This window comes from Pseudopodoces humilis, chromosome 16 (genome assembly GCF_049639895.1).
Source record: "Pseudopodoces humilis isolate 2021_Gansu_Grassland_sample_001 chromosome 16, ASM4963989v1, whole genome shotgun sequence".
Classification (NCBI taxonomy): domain Eukaryota; kingdom Metazoa; phylum Chordata; class Aves; order Passeriformes; family Paridae; genus Pseudopodoces; species Pseudopodoces humilis.
The window spans coordinates 9,198,391-9,215,635 of record NC_142215.1 but is presented as its reverse complement, the minus strand read 5'-3'; the positions used below and the strand labels follow the sequence as shown (position 1 = coordinate 9,215,635).

Genomic DNA, 17,245 nt, shown 5'->3' with positions numbered 1-17,245 from the left:
CCTTGAGGGGAAGGATCTCCAGTGCAGTAACTCTATCACATTCATGTGAGAAATACAATTATCATCTCTGTTTGTGCATTCTGCAGAGCAGTTCCCTGCTCAGCAGAAATACAGTACTTATTTGACATTTTAAGCACGTTGGGCACTTCCCATTAAATGATTTTCTGGGTTTTCTGCTTCAGCTGAATTTCACTAAATGCCATCTGTATGTTTGTGTTGAAATTCCACTTGCAGGTTGTTCCTGGAGTAAACATTGTGTGCATCCTTTGAAATAGCTAGGCCAATGGAAGCACACAAAGAGAAATGTACCCAGAGTAGCCTTCAACTGGCTTTTCCTGACAGCTGGGGGTTTGCTCAGCAGCTGTAGAAGGATGGTAGTTATGTCATATTGAGATACTGTTGAACTGATTTTCTACTTACATTTTATTAAACCAAATCACATTAATAAAGGGCATTACTTCCTGACACTGAGCTGCCAGTCCCTCTAGTAAACATAGAACACTGCAAAAAAAAAGCTTGCCTAATAATTTTAATGGAATTACTGATAAATTAGAGTCTGTATCAATAATAAATTTTTTAGTCAAAGTAGAAAATTATTTAGTATTTATAAAATACATTTCTGAATATTTAAATGGCATGTCTGCTAAAGAGCTTAGTCTAAGACACGGTAGATAGAAAAATAATGGCACTAGTGCAGCTTCAGTTTTAATGTTTCATAGAATTTATGTATTTGTCACAAAAATAGCAGTGATTTATTCTTTTGTGGCTGCTTCTCTTAGGAGAGCTTAGAATATTTGTTTTCTCTGGCTATACCTGGATCTTTGGCTCCAGAGGACCCTAGAAGGGGGAAAGCTCACTTTGAAAGAGAAATATTAATCATTATTTATATTGCTGTATATGATTTTATGCTTTTGATAGTAATAATGACACTTAACACTTATATGATGCTTGTTATACAGATGTCTGGTTTTACTCATCTCTGAAATATTTTTATTTTATAAAGTGTAGGTGTATCTTCGCCTTACTTATTTGAAGTATATAATCTTGAGTCATTGGCATTCCTGAAACCTCCTTGAATAATTGAAACGTGTATATCTGAGTTTATAACTGACAACTCACTGCTGTAGAATGAGTTCTACAAAAAGAGGCTGTGCATATTTTGGGAGTGCCTGCAGCTGGAGGTGGGTGGCCAGCTGAGCTAATGCCACAGTTCAGGAGGTCTAAAGCAATGGTCTAACAAGCAAATGCTGAAATTTTAAAGCTGGATCCTGTATCAGACTCTGCACTGGCAATTCTAATCCAAGTTTGCACTTGTATTTATTTAGAGAAGTTTCTGAAAGGAGAGAAGGAGGGCAAAAAGGAGGATTTGCCTTGTGTTTTACTATGCTGCTTTTTTAGCATATTGGAATTTTAGGTAAAATTATGTCACCTTGCAGTCCTGTCCATTTCCTTATCATACTTAATTGTAAACATCTTAAACAAAGGAATCTTCTTGAATTTAACAGATTATTCTTGGACCTTCACAAATCAAAATTAACATGCTACATTAATTTCTTTGTTTAAGTCCATTTCCTCAGCTGAAGCACTACTAATTGGATATGACCTAAAGAAACAGCTTTACATGAGCTTCTGAGTGATTTTTGGATTCATATTTGCAAAAATATCTGTAATGTTCCAAAGTCACTTTTAACATATCAGAAGTGATTTAATTCTTCTCTTTCATCTATTTTACTGTATTTTATACCCTGACCTTTTGCTCTTCCTTTGCCTTTCTGAACCTACATGACCTGTTTTAAGTATGCTCCAAGTATTTATCACCCTTCAGGGTTGTCTTTCACAACAGCACTGCCATGCTAGCGTTTGTTGAAGCAGATGCGTGGTTTTGTTCACTGCTTAACCAGATGCTTTCTATCTGAGCTGCCTGTAAGACTGCCTGGGAGAAGACTATATATAATTCTATAAACTATATAATTCTTTTACATATTTATTTTTTAATTTTTTTTCCTTTGTAAGAACAGACAAGTAACATATTCAGGTTCTGTCCAAAAATAGTAATGGATTGGAGACCTGTTTCTGAAAATATCCATATCCAAATTCACTGATACCCCATCATGGACAATTTTATAAATTCACAAAGTGCTCATTTCTTCAATAATCCTTTTATATTAAATTTCTGCTTGCTGTTTGTTTAGTTACCTATTGGTGAATATTCTCCCTGCTGTCTGAGGAGCTCAATTACAACCTGGTCATTTGCAATACCTGTATCATTTTTTGGGATGATGATATTTATGATAACAAATTTCTTAAATTCACAGGGTCCCAATTCTTCAATTACACAGTTTGTGTTATCACTTGTTTCGTTTATTCAGCCTATGTTAAAATCACCTAATACTCTTTCTGACTATGCCCTAAAAGCCTGCAGATGTTTTCCCAGTCTGCCTGTAACATTTATAGCTTATCCCTTTGCTCTGTAAACAGCAAGCAATGTGGGGTAAATTAATCCTAGAAAATGCCTTAATTGTGAAAATCATCAGCTCCTTTGGCTGGCTGAGGTGGTGGGTCAGCAGAGGAAGGCTGTTGCCATTTATCATTTTCTTGTCCTTGTTGCAGCTTTATTTGCAAAAACCGTATTTACTGTCTTCAAAATGTTTCATCAAACACCTTTTTTTTTTTTTTTTCCAGTAGTTACTGGCCAAAATATGAACACCTTAAATTCATAATATTTGGTGTCACAATGCCATATATTTTTGAGACCCAGTTTCCCAAGCTGGAAACCTCACACCTTCCTCTTCTGGTGAGATCTGTGGCTGCTCAGCACACCTGAGAAATTGCCCATCAAGGGTTTACAAACAGATAAAAAAGGCAGGCTGTAGTCTGAGGTTTGAAATATGTCCCATCCCAATGTTCACTCATGAAGATTCCTTCTTGAATTAGTTTTAAATTTGTGGCTTGTCACTAAAAACCCGTGGAATTTTTGGGTGCTTCATGTTAAACAAAATCTGGAGTTCTATGCTAACTTTAAGTCAAAATTATGATTTTAATTTGAGTTGTTTTCTAAGTTGTGTTCCCAGATATAATTGCTTGATATTCATATTTGCAACAGCTGATGTAAACATAATCTGAGAAGAAAACCTGCAGAGGGTGAATGCATCTAGCTGAACAAACCACCTTTGCTGTCAGGAGAGCTGTAAACCTTTTCCCACATCCAAGTCCCTTGCAGCTAGCACTCCTGTTTTATTTCTGTGGCATTTGTGTATTATTAAAAAATAAGCAATAATATTATATGAAACAGTCCTCTGAAATATGCTGCTGTGCTGATTGTCTTCTCTTACATTCTGTGTGGGACACAATAATGCCTTGTGTTTGCACAGTTGTGTAATTCTTGTTACACCCAAAGGGAATTTGTTTTCACAGGGGCTGTGTGCAAGAGCCCAGTCTGGATGTTTGTTATTGTCATGGTGGGCCCTAATGGGGTGATCTTGCTCTGCCTGCTCAGTGCCCTCCTCCCACTAAAGACTTGCAGCATCTTTAGCCTATATGCAAGATATCGGCTATGATATGCAAATCTTGCTAAATATGCAAGAGCTTAAACTAAGGAAAATAGCACTTTTCCACACAGGGTGTCACTTTGTGCAACTTATTTTTATTTTTGAAATTAATTGATGAGTGATAAACAGTTTTTTAGTATTTAGAAAAGGAGATTACAGTATGAAATGGAGATGTGTTTGAGACATTACACTTGCAGTGATAGAATTTGCCTCCATGTTCTCGTAGTATCTTTATGTGAATAAGGGCAGGAGAATCGGTGAAGAGCAGTAACTACTTTTAAAGTCTTCCAAAGAGAAATATGGACTCTCTCAACCATTGGTGTGGTCTCCATCTGCATGCTTCACAAACTCTAGGAGATTAATTCATGCAACATCTCTATCAGCTGGGGATCTGCAGTTAGATCCCTTCCATGGACTGGAATGGAAAAGAACAGGAGTTTTCAAAGGTCAGAAAAGAAAGTCTGTTGTGGAGCTGGGAACTGAAAGAGTTGTCAGTGCTGAGGTAAATGTGTATTGTTATGTCCCATGAAATTTCATCTGATTTCTGATTCACAGAGTGGCCCGGTCAGTTGCTGTTTCTTAAATGGTATTTTCATTCATTTCTCAATGTTAATTGCTTATAAAGTGTGAAGACAGACTTTTTTTAAAGTCATCTGTCTACAACCTTTTTTTTTTTTTTTATATTCTTCTGGATGTCAATAATGAACCTGGAGCTAAAGCTCAAGACAACTTCAAGGGCAAATACTTCAATCTGTAATCCATGCCTATGTTATAGTGCAGTGTTCCCACATTCTTTCTCTGTGGTAAATAAGCATCTGTTCATACACGTTTAAATTTGCTTTATTTTTACAACTGAGTTTTTCTTAAAATGGAAATGATTTACTGGTAGTGCTAAGTGGCTTATTTCTTTTTAAAATTAATTCCTTGCTGGGCTACATAGGATGAAGATCCCCTTCAGCTGCAGGAATAAAATAATTTCCTACTGCTAATGTATGTTTCTCTGGTAAATCTGAAGTCCTTAGCAAGGAGATGCCTTCACTGCAGCTCTCTCAACTGAAGCATTTAAACTGTCCCCATTAATGCCCTCCTCTAAAGGGAATTCAGGCTGTAGGGAATTGGGAAAATAAGGGAAAGGGGCAGGAGGAGGAGGTGGGGCTGCTTTGTTTTCTTTTCCACAGACATGTGAAACTTTAAGATTGCGTTTCTCCGTGTTTGGCAGTGGATGTGTGTGATTTGTGTGTCTGTGTTAACTCAGACTGGAAGACCCAGCCCTGCCTCTTACGTGTGGACTGGATCCTCACCTCTCCAAGGGGATCGTGTGTCAGTTTTGGCACAGCACAGATGCAGTGGATCTTGGCAGCTGAGACTGCCCCTTCCAAGCATTTTTATATAGGAAGAGGTGTGTGCTGGCCAGTTTCAGAATTCTAGCACTGCTTTTAACTGTGAGTTTCCAGAGGGTTTTCTATCCATTTGTCAGTTTGGATTTTTGTTAAATACGTACACCCATGACAAATTAGCTGCCCTTCTCAGGGAAATGTGAATGTAAGAAGCATGTAGGTTGACTTGAGAAAACTTGAAGCTGGAGATCAGCTTTTTATCACATTGTTCAGCATTTGCTACTCCCTGAAAAATTCTTCTATGAAATGGTGAAGAGTAAGATAGGTGAGGCCAAATATTTATCTTCCATTCATCAGGAAGGTGCTTTTAGTCAGTTTTGTCTATTGTTTGTCTTTCCATTCTCACTCCCATCTTTCTTGTGGAGTTGACTGATATGCAGAAAAAGAAAAACCTGGAAAAATGTTTTCATTATAATTTGGAGGATTTTCAGTTGACAGGTTTTTTTTTAAAATTTCTTCTTTTGAATTTTTGGCAGTGTCTAAGTTTAGGTGTTTTTATAATAATCGTTGGAAATTTTTATAGAATGGGTCTTATATTCATAAACCAGAAAAAAAATCAAAAGGTGAGGAGTGAATGGTCCACGTTTTTTAAAAGCTAGTTAGCAAATGTGTATGTAATTGACATTGATGTAAATGGCAAATAGATCTGCAGAAGTGCCAGTTAAATTCTGAATGGCCAAGACACTAGAATGTTAGCACTGCCCTCAGTTCCCTGTCCATGAAGCTGGAGGCTGAGTGCCCTTTAAATTCTTAACTTGGGTTATTCAATTGCATTTATCCTATCTCAGACATAATTAAACAGGTGATGAAAACCAAAGTGTAAATAACATAGTTATGCCTTGCGTTGGAAAGAATAATGCTCAATGGTATTCATTCACATAAGTAGTGGGAAACAGATTCATGTATTTCCTATGCTTGAATAGCTTAATATATCAGTTGTTGTGGTTCATCATTAAAATCATGGAAATGACAGCATGCTTTTAAAATCCTAAATGGCAAGATATGCTTTGATAGAACGAGGCCAACTCATAAAATCAAAAGGATAACATAATAAATAAAATTCCAGAAACCTGAGCATGTCTACTACAGCTTTGCCCTCCTTCTGACTGTGGTGTTGATTTTGGCAGGCAGTAGGCTGTGATCGACAACTTGGGAGCAATGCCAAGGAAGACAACTGTGGAATCTGTGCAGGAGATGGCTCAACATGCAGGCTTGTGAGGGGACAAGCTAAGGCACATGTCTCACCAGAAAAAAGTAGGTTGCAAATTGATGCTATGGTAATTTCTCCTTGACTGTGTTTTCTGCTTGTATATTAGCATGCATATTGCAGTGACCTTTTAACTGTGTACTTGTTTGCAGTTTTACAAAGCTACTTATTCTACAGTCTGTGCTAGATTAGGCTGTTGAAATTCCGTGAGGGATACCACACATTAGGGTATAGCTAGGAAAGAATTTGAGATATGCATTTTTTTCTATAGAGCTACTAAATTCATTCTATCAGGAATAACCATCAAGATGCACATCTTATTTTAGAGGGTATCCTCATGTTGCATTATATGTGATGCTGGAGCAAAGTTTTTAAATCATGGAAACATCTTACAGATGGTTTAATTGAAATAGTGGCCTGTATTTGAAAGTAGCTGGTTTTCAAATTAACTTTGATTTTAATTTTTTTTTTTGGTTTGTTGTTTTTGGTTTTTGTTTAGCTTTCGGTTTTGTTTTGTTTTTTTTGGTGGTGTCTGAAGACAGTTGAACTTCAGGGGCAAGTTACTACTTGTATAGTACAAAAAGCATGAAGTGAAAGGGACTAATACTTCCATCTCTTTTTTGTGTGTTTGGCTCAAATTTCACCATTCTTTCTCAAAATAATTAACATCTTACTGGGAGTTACTCTGTAGGTCTCAGTAATACTGAAAATATAAAATATAAAGGAGGAAGAGTATTAGAATTAGGTCCTTTACTGGAGTCTGAAGAGTCTGGCTATTTTGATATGCAGGCAAAGTTTTCCATACTAAGACTCTCCTCTGACACTGGTGCTCTCCACCCTCACAGATGATGTTCCCTGGAATTTCACAGCATATGTCCCATGTGTTTATCATATGAATTGTTGCCTCACATATTTTTTTCTTTTCTGAACTCACAGTATGTATTTTTTCACGAGCATTTGTCATGTGGAGATGAGGCCTCTGAGGTTAATTGCCTTCCTGCAAAGTCACCAGATAGAAGGGTGCTCTTCAAGTCAGTGCTCAAAGTTCAAATGCAACCAGGTTTTCTTTCTAATGGATGAAGCACCTGCCTCTGACAGCTGCCTATCTTAATACTGTTGTATTTCAGCCTGCAAAGATTTCACTTGTGCCCTGATTTTGAAAGAGCTTTGTACATTGAATCATGCTAAAATCTTATTGCAGTATAAATAACTATTCCCATGGGGTTTTTAATGCCACTGTTTGCAGTTTGGTTCAGTTTGGATGTAACTTGGGGTAGTTTATTTGTTACCTCAGTGCTCATTGCCTTGCAGTGTGGTGTCTCTCTGTGGTACTGCCCTGCAAGGGTGTTGGCTACCATTGTGCAGGTGCATAATTTCTGTAATTCAATGCAGTTGTATAGCAAAGACAACCTAAATTAAAAAGTGACTGGTTGTGTAGCAGCAAAACTCATAGGATAATTTTTACACAGGTCAAAAAGCCTTATTCACATGTTAGATGATCTATCAGTGTTAGCCTTTGTCTTGCTTTGACTAGAGGTCTTTTTATTGATGGAAGAGTGTAGTTCAGTAATTCATAAAATTTCTCATCATGAAAGGGTGAAAAAATGTCTTGAATGCTTACAATGAGCTGAAAAAGAATTTCCATGGAGGGCCACTTTTTATTTATTTTCCATATCAAAGACTCAGAGCTTCTGGTCAGCATAGAGAAAGCACTTGTAAAGCAAATATTTTTGTAGTGTCTCCAAGCTGTATTTGTTTTGTGTCTATGTATAGATAGATACAGATATATAGGCACAAAATATCCTTTCCCTTTCTGATGTGAAGGTCAACTGGAATTGAAAGGAATTGCATTGTCTATTCCAGCTTTACAGCAACAGAGATTCTCCTGAAGAAGGATGATTCCTGGGGACACCATAGCTAGTGCTAAGGCAGCCCAAATAAACTTGTTGGATTGGTGACTCTGATTGGATAGCTCATGATAAATGAAATAAAACGTTTCACATTCAATTGCTGCTAGTATAGTAAAGACAAAGTGATAAAAGGGATCTGGTTTTGAAACTGTCATTTTGTGACAGAAAATATTACTTTCACTTGTGGTATTCTGGCTCAGGTAAGAGTTGACTACAGCTGACATCACTTGGTGGAAGGTCTCCCATTGCCTTGAAGTTTATGAAGAATTCCCATGGTTCGTTGTTTCCTCCATCATAATTCAATATCTCTTTAAGAGTCTTTACAGTTAAAGACCAAGAAAGACTATTCTGAGGAGAGATGTCAGTTTTGCCAAGTTTTGAGTTTATCTTGCACTGCAGTAGGCTGGATGATATGAATGAATTACCACTGGCATAAGCAAAACAGTACACGTGCTACTAAATTCAGAACTTGATGTTTTTCTTGGTTATTGCAATGGTGCCAAAATATTTTTTTGGGTCAAGTTGTTCAACACTATGCAGTGAGTTCCATATAATCATCCTGTGTGTGTGAATGAAATGTGGAAATAAGGTCACCCTTTCTTTGTGGTAAAATATCAGTGAAGGGAGGCACATTATCTTCCAAAGAGTCATTTGGAAGCTTTCAGAACCAGTGTTGAGAAAATACCGACACATGACAGACATGTATTTAAGAAGGAGATTAAGGCTGTGAGCAGGATGTAAATTTTACTGTTCAATGAAGCAAATTAAAGAAATGGAAGGAAGGCAAGAGCCAAAGATTTTAGTATAAAAAAGAGGCTTAAGGGAAAATAAAAGTGCTTGGTTATCTTAGTCTGTATTTTAAAACAAAGAAATTTAGGCATTGATAGCAAATGATTTCTCATGAAGGACTAATTTTGTTTTATTATCTTTTTTATATATTTTTACATTAAATCAATGTCTTTGATCAGAAAGTTAAACAGCAGTGAAAGGGAGCTTACTGTTTTGCAAATATGAAATGAACAGTTATTTCAAAAGTTTATTTTTTCCACTAACACTTAATTGCCTTTGAAAGACAAAGTAAGTTAAACTTCTGTCAGCAAGCCAGGTTCTAACATTCTGGTAAAATGATTAAAGGTTTGACTAACGATATTCAAACAAAAAGTGTAATAGGTTGTAAAATGTACCATCCCACTGGGAAATGAGATATCATGGGCCTGAAGTTTCTAGTACTAAATGCATGGAACTCCCATTAACTCTGGTGCACTTGGAAATCTTTTAGGATTGGGCCCTCATATCTCCTTTCTGCACCATTGCTGTCAAGAAATGCTAGGAAAGTGTTCTGGTTCTGGTACCAGCAAAGAAGAAAAGATGCTGGTTCAATGCGGGGTGAAGTTGAAGGCACGGACTTGTCCCAGTCTGGTTTTATTTAATTCCCACACAACAAGATTTTGCAATTTACTTGCAAGATACTTGCAAGTTTTGCCTTTCTTAATGTTTTGCTAAAGAGCTTCTTATGAAAGCTTCCACTGGCGATGGCTTTGTAAGTGTTTGGATTTCCTTTTGCCGTGTGCTTTATTTCCTATGGCACTTGTGTAATACACCATTGGTCACTTCTTCTCACATGATGTATGTCATCATCCCCAAGCATGCTTAACCAAAATCCTAACTTCTCTTTGGTCATTTATCTAAACAGAGACCTTTGGCACAGCTCCCTCTTCTGTGTCATCAGCCAGCTCAACTTTGTAACAACTTCCTGTCTCACATTGTTTTCCCTCTTTGAAATCAATATACATGAACCTAGCAACCCCAATTGTCTGATACTTCATTTTATATGAAGGATTATTTGCCAAAATTAGACAGTTGTGTCAGAAACTTCTCACGCCAGGTGCTATGTGTTTTGGAGAAAATTCAGCCAAAACAGCTCGGCATATTCCAAGGATACAGAGGAGAAAAACATGTTGTTTCCCACTGTCAAAACATTCTTGAAACCTTTTCTTTAATATGTTTTAACATCCCCCCATTGTTGGACTTGATCGCAGATCAGGGATTTGAAATTTGGCAGGCAATGGTCTTCTGGTCATGGATAAGTCTTTTGCAATGTCTTGAACATCAACACATATTTTACTACAACCTTTACAAAAACCCCCCAACCTTTTCTTTAGTTTCTGTGGAATCTTCTTGGATGTTAACAGCTGAAATTTCTGAAAACTTATCCTTTTAAGCGTTCTCTGGATTGTAACAAGTTCTGACTGCAAACAGATCACATGTGTGCAGCCTCCTTAGAATACATTAATGTGTTGCTCTTCCAGAAATAACCTATTCAACTTTTTCCTTGAGGTTGCTCTTGCTTTCTGCTTTACTGCAGTGTGAACCAGGTGCCATGGGATGACCTCTATGATGCCTCCTACCTCACATTCAGGCATTCAGAAGAGATTCTGTGGAAAACCTCCAATCTCCTGAGCTTCAGACTTACGACAGGGAGTGATGAGATCACATGAGGAGAGGGAAAGATGAGATGAGCTGAACAGAAAAATTTGCCATTAGTTCATGCAGTGAAGGAAAGGCAGATGTGAGAAGGTGGGTGGAGGATGTAGGACTGGCTGGACAGACACACTGAATCAAGGAAAAGAGGAAGAGAAGACTGAGATTAGATAAAGAATCTGGGTGGGGGATTGTCAAAAACACTTGGAGAGGAAGGGGAAAAATCAACTATGTGTAGAGCCAGAAGAGGGAATTGGAACTGGTTTGGCAGGAAAACTGTGTGTGGGGAGGGATAGAATGCCAGTGCATAGTGTTCCAGGATGGATAAGGAGTATGTTTTTTGAAGCAAATTTCATCATGGCCCAGACATACTGTTCAGCAGTTAACATCACAGAGATGATGGTCTTGGAGAGCATAAACTGGAATTTTTTGGATCAAGGTAAACCAGAAGATCAGTTCCAGAAAAGCACCTGGTGTTCTCCAGCAGCTACAGGATATCCAGTCCCTGGGATCAGACTAGAATTAGTCCCAACAAGGCACCTGCAATTTTATAGTGTGGATGCTGGGTCTTCAACACCAACTGTTTCAGTCTAGACATCCCTTTACTTTGATTGGTTTACTTGGGGCTGTTAGAGGTAGCATGAAGCTTCCTTCTGAACTTTCATGGCCCCTTTTGTCTTGAAGAAATTTCTGTGTAAGAACATTGGCTATTTCATTACTTATTTTGCACTGCATTTCCTTAAGATCCATTCTCTTGAGGGGCTGTTTACTGTATGTCTTCTATGTTTTCTCCAGTGCATGTATTTGGCCTTCCTTTCATTAGGCAGGTCAGCACAAAGCCCAGCAGCAGTGCCTTCTGAAATCATGCCTGATGCCAGAGTGGATGAAGGAAGTCACTGCAATAAGATTCCAAATATTTTGAGATTTTTTAGTTCCTGTGTGCTGTAGTTCCTGGATTACTGTTTGTACTTTGAGAGCACAAAGGTCTTCGATCAGAACCAGGGAGCCAGCAAATAAGTTCTGAGCAAATACACTGAAAGAAACACTTTTTTATAGACCTGAAATAAAGCCTCTGGCCTGCTATAAGAGGAGAGAGGGAAAAATCCCAACTGGCCCATATGTGAAACAGTAAATGGGTCCACCATGGCCCACATGGAAAAATAAATAAAACCTGCTGAATTGGATTGAGTTTAGGAATGTGGCTCCTTTATTTTGATCCTGGGGATTAGCTCCCAGTCTTACCATAGCAGGGAGTCTGATCTTGCTCTCATTGAGATCCAAAATCTAAATCCACATTAACACCATAGAAACAGGATCAAACCTTGCCATCTAAAGTAAAAGCAATCCAGGAGCTTAATCAGCAAGTGCTGTGTATAGTGTGCACACATTTGCTGAGAGAGTGTCTGGGTGAGAGTGGAGGGAGATGATTCACGTTCTGCTGGGCACCCCTATGCTGAAAGGAGCGTTTGAATAGAGAGACAATATCTCACCTATTTCTCAGTTTTTTAAGGCTCAGGTGAGCCTTAATCTCAGCTTGGATGTTAGAGTCTAGTGTTTCTGCACGTTCCAGATGATTTTGAGCTAATTTGTTTTCAGCTTTAGACAAAGGTCAGCAATTAACTTTCAAAGAAATACTGGAAGGGGGAAAAAAAGAGTAATCAAAAATTCTCAGGGTGGATTTCAGGGTAGCGATTTCCCCTTATGCTTTTGTAAGAGTTCACTGCTTTTAGCAGTGTGGACCCTACTGATTTAATGGGAAATGTACAGCAAAACCATTTTAAATGGGTTTACAGAGCCTTGTGTTTCCTTAAGAATATGAATTACATTCAGCTGTGAACTGGAGACCTTTGGAATATATAGTTTTGGAGCCAGACCTGGACAACCATAACTATTGTTTTGAAGATGTCCCTAGGAGAAGGAGGAGTCCTTTATGGTCAGTTTGTTGTCCCATTTCTTCCAAACCTTCATTTCTGTTCAGAAATCAAAAAACCTTTTATTTTTATTTTTTTTTTCCCCTATAGTTTACTTCATCTCAAGGAAAGACTGCCCTAGGCCATAATTATCTCAGTCAGGTTACAAAAATCTCCTGCTGTCAGACTTCTTGACAGGTCTGTGGGCTGCAGAGGTTGACTGCTGCTGTGGTGGCGAGCTTAGTCATCTCTAATGCAAATAAAACACTTTCTGGTAATATTGTCTCTGCTGCAGAGAAACACCAAATTTAGCACCCCCATGAGACTTGTGGACCATATCAGAGAGTGCTTCGGTGAGGGTGGAATGTCTGTAGTACTGCTAAAGGAATGTGAGGCATCCTGGAAAGGGATCTGCAGGGTCTGCCGGGGCGAGCGGAGCTGCCTGTGGGGAGGTGCAGGAAGCACAGCAGGACGACCCTGGTTGTTCTCCAGAGGAGCAGCCCTGCACATCTGTGCACATCTGCACAGCAGGGCTGTGGCCGTGGAGCACGGGCTGCCCTTGGTGCTCCTTCAGAGCAGCAGTTCATGCATTCTGAGCTGGTCATAGTCTGGTTTTATTTGAGGGTTTGTGCTGTGACTGATTGTTGGTTGTTATCAGGATGGGATTCAATTCCCCACCAAGCAAGGACAGATGGGCCTCTCAAACCTGCTTTCCCTCAAATACTGTCGAGCACATGTGAATTCAGTAGTTATTTCCTCTAAAGATACACACACCCACTACCTCCTGGCTATCTTTAGCAATTCCTCTGATGAAAAACCAAGATGCAAAAAGATATTAAGTGGTTCAGTAGTTAATGTTTTTTCCAGGACTCCTTAGTTGTATTATTGTTTTACTGTAGTATTTTTCACTCTGGTGGAATACACAAGAATGAAATTAATAAAGCTCATATTTTATTACATCCAAAATAAGTTGTTATATTTAAATGTCCTTCCTAGAAATTGACGATATAAAAACTGTAACATAAGAAGGTGTTTATTTCAGAAAAAATAATTGCAGTATTTGCTTGAAGTATTCTGAACATTTGGCAGGAAATCATACTTATGCTAAGGAGATGTAAACCAGAAGCTGATAATTTAGCATCTACTATAAAGGGGTCCTGTTTAAAGTGGAAAGAAACATTTTTCAACTATTTGTTAGTTAAAACTAAACTCAACTATTCTTCCTCTAAATATTTTATGGGTAGTTCTGGAGCCAGTGTATCACTGACCTTCAACACACATTACTGTTTGAATCTGCAAAATGGAACTTCCTCTGCACCAGGCACTGAATGTGCATCAGTTCCATCACCGAGCAGAGCATCTTGTGTGGGGTGTCGCTGCAGAGGGCACATGTGGCAGGGCCTGCCTTGCAGAAGATACACAGCTGGGCCATGATGGAAGTGGGTGACAGCTCCTTGGATGCTTCTCTCTTCCTCTTGTGGATATCCCTGTGGATATCCTTTGCTGAGAGCACTGCTTTTGTTGGTGTGAGGGTCTCTACCCTGTTGGTTTGACTGGTAACTCAGTTTGCTCGGGCAAATCGCAGATTTCCTACATTTGAAATGGGAAGTAATAGCTTTCTGCCTTTGTAAAATGCACTGAAGTAAGTGTGTTGCACATTTATATGTGAGGAGGCCTTTCAGGCAGCCCAAAGCTGTTTTGTATTGACGTGTCCTGTTAAGGGCTGGTTTGGTTTATAGTTCATTTTAAATTGAGCCTCTTACTGGAAGAAATGATCTTATATGGTAAGTTAGATGCAGACACCGTTATAACATATACCTTATAGCTATTATATATTTTCTCTTAACTGGTCTGTAATTGGTTAAGGGTTAGTGTTAAGTAGATGATTTATTTCCTGTAAGTCCTGCCACTTATTGAAGTTGTGACCTGCAGCAGGAAATGAGGTGTGGGCAAAACGGGACTGAACAGCTGCAGATTTTTGTAAGGGGGAAGGACTACTTAGCAGATTCCTTATGTCAATTCAGTGATTAGAAAATAAAACTAGGACAAAGGAGTGTAAATATGTTCCTAATACACTACTGACATTTCAGTCGTTATTGTTAAGAGAAAATCATTTTCCAAGAGAAAGCAAGATTTACAAGTCCATTTGTAGGTCTTAATAGTTGCATAACGTAGCAAACAGACTCAGTACACTGTACTTAATAAAATAGCTTATTATTTTTAATAGAAAAATTGTGAAAGCTGTGAAATATTTTCTTAGACACATTTGACAGTTTTCAGTCTAATTATGTGATGTACAAATTCCCTGATGAAAGATAACTTCTAAAACAGTTGTTTAATTTTCCTAGGGGAAGAAACTGTGATTGCTGTACCACATGGGAGTCGCAGTGTGAGAATTACCCTGAAAGGACCAGCACACCTTGGTATGACTGAGCCGTTTTATGTATTTATACATAGGCAGAAGATAAAAACAGAACCTTGTATCCAAACTCATCCAAACTTTGGAAAATGTGGATAAGATCATGACTTCGATACCTTGATTCCTCTTCCCATCTTTAATACCCAGCCTGGATACCATCCTAGAGAACACTGGAAAGTTTTCTTGGTAAAACGAAATAGAATACCTAGTGGTGGTTTCTATTCCTTCCATTTAAACCAATACAAGGCATCTCAAATACAGTACACTCTTAAACAACATGCAAAAAAAAAAATCCTTACAGAGGATTATGTGTGGAATCAACAATCCTTGCATAACTCAGCACCAGATTTCAGTTGAAGCCTCTGACAAGTGATGTAGATACAAATAAAGTAGGGTGAATGACTACAGAAGTCCTATTTCCTTGTCATTCTCTTAGTCCTTACATACCACCAATGAGAAACAGTTTGTTATTCTGTAAGACAGTTGTTTTCCAATATTTTCATATAAGGCTGATGGCAGTATTTATGGTGATTTCTTTATCCATAGGCCTAGTTTGCATAGGGAAGGAATGGTTTCAATGGTAAGTGGTGCTGCCATACCAAGCAATTAAATAAACTATTCATTTAACTTTGAACAATTTTTTATTTGTAGAAATGGTAGATGTAGTCTGGATCATAGAAATAAAAAGAACTTCAGCTCTGAGATATGTAAACAGAAATAAAATATGCATTTTATTTAAAAATTTCTCATCAGTTTGTTTGCTTTCAAAAAATATACTCACATCCTTTCAAAGAAAAAAAACTGAAATAAAACTCACTCTTCAGAACAACTCCAGAGTGACAATAACTTCTAGATATAATGCTTATATAAAAAATGTACAAAGCTGAACTTATATTGAAATAAATAATATTCCTTTAAAACTGTTGCAGGGGTTGTGTGAAGGAGTGATCCTGACCAGTTCAGGTCAGGATTCTTGGACTTTAAGTAGTTCTGCAGAAGGAAGTTGTTGTTTCAGCTTTGTATGAGGAAAAAGTACTAGATTGAGTGGCTCCTGGGGGATTTCTGGAAAGCTCCTGAGGAATGCAGCAGCAACTCAGTAACTAAGTACAGAGCGCTCCTGGCTTCCTACCCAGGGTGGTTCCGTAAAGAAGCTGTGGCTTGGCATTACCTTTGTTAGTTCACTCTCTAGCTGGAAGAGAATTGTGAAATGTTCCTTTAACCACTTCCACCAGCACATCTGTTTGCAAATCTGCGAGGATTTAGACATTTGTTACCTATAATTAAAATTGCAGAGGTGAAAAACAACTGAGAGCTGTGGTGGGGAGAGAGGTGACAATGACTTCTGGCTTCTTTGCCAGGTCTCCCAGAGCTGATGCTTCAGGGGTCCTTCTCCACCTTCCCACTGTATGTGTTCATGGGTGCTTGTCACTTTACAGAAGCTTCCAAATGATCCTTTGTCTGTAGCTTCATCAACTTCAGTGTCAGTGTGCTGGCATAATTAAAGCCAGAATTTTAAAAACAATCCCCTATTATTACAGGTTCCATTTGCCAGTGATGTTTTTCCTGGCTTGCAAGGAGTTGAATTTAACAGGTGAAGCAGAGACTATTTATTGTTGACATTTTATACTGCCTCCTGTTGCCAGTATATATTTGTCCTTCAAGTAAAGTCAGCAGCAACAGCAAAACCTTGAAGAGCACAACGGAGTGTCTGGCGCTTTTCCCTTTATCTTGTGTTCAGCGGTGCTTCATCCTGGGTTTATGATCTGGTCTGGTTCCAGGAAAGCACAGCTGCTGGACTAATCAAAAATGGAAATGTGGTTGGAGATGTAGCACATAACAGATTTGAAACAAATGCTCTGAGCATTGTTTTGCAACCAGCAGTTAGTGTTTGAGTAAGGACCGTATTTCTTTGTAGCTAGTTAGAATAAGTACTTCCTTTGTGTCTCCAGGCACTTTAAGACAGGCAACAGATTCGTCAGAGAGCCAAGATGTTACTTTGAGTTTTCAACAAATATGGCCCCCCTGTACTTCTGCCTACTTGGGTTTGGTGAAAGATTTGGTGGAAAATAACCAAGTAATTAGCACAAAAATGGGTCTGAATAAAATGTGTTTCATTGTGTTGATTTTGTTTTTGATTTGGACTGTATTATGACTTTTCTCGTAGTTGTTTTAAGAGCATTAGAATCAAAAGAAAGACTGAAAGTTCCCTGAAATTAATCCTCCAGCAGAAGAAACAGGAAAACCAGAAGCTAATATTTTTACAAGTGGCTAATGCTAGATAACTGAGTTCGTGAACTTAGGGAGGTTAAACGTTACTGAAAGGAACTGAAATGTTTTTCTTTTTGTCAATTTTTTCTCTGTTCACAGCGATTT

General features: G+C 38.3%; 1 protein-coding gene across 7 annotated transcripts in view; it reads left to right on the top strand.

Moving 5' to 3' along the window:
- Positions 1-17,245, top strand: part of ADAMTSL3 (ADAMTS like 3) — a 178,931-nt gene that overhangs the window by 99,460 nt on the left and 62,226 nt on the right. For all 7 annotated transcript variants that reach the window (XM_088063221.1, XM_088063217.1, XM_088063220.1 and 4 more), the window contains 2 exons: positions 6,073-6,199; positions 14,802-14,876. In XM_088063221.1, coding sequence (XP_087919347.1) covers positions 6,073-6,199; positions 14,802-14,876 — 202 coding nt within the window. The remainder of the gene's footprint in view (positions 1-6,072; positions 6,200-14,801; positions 14,877-17,245) is intronic.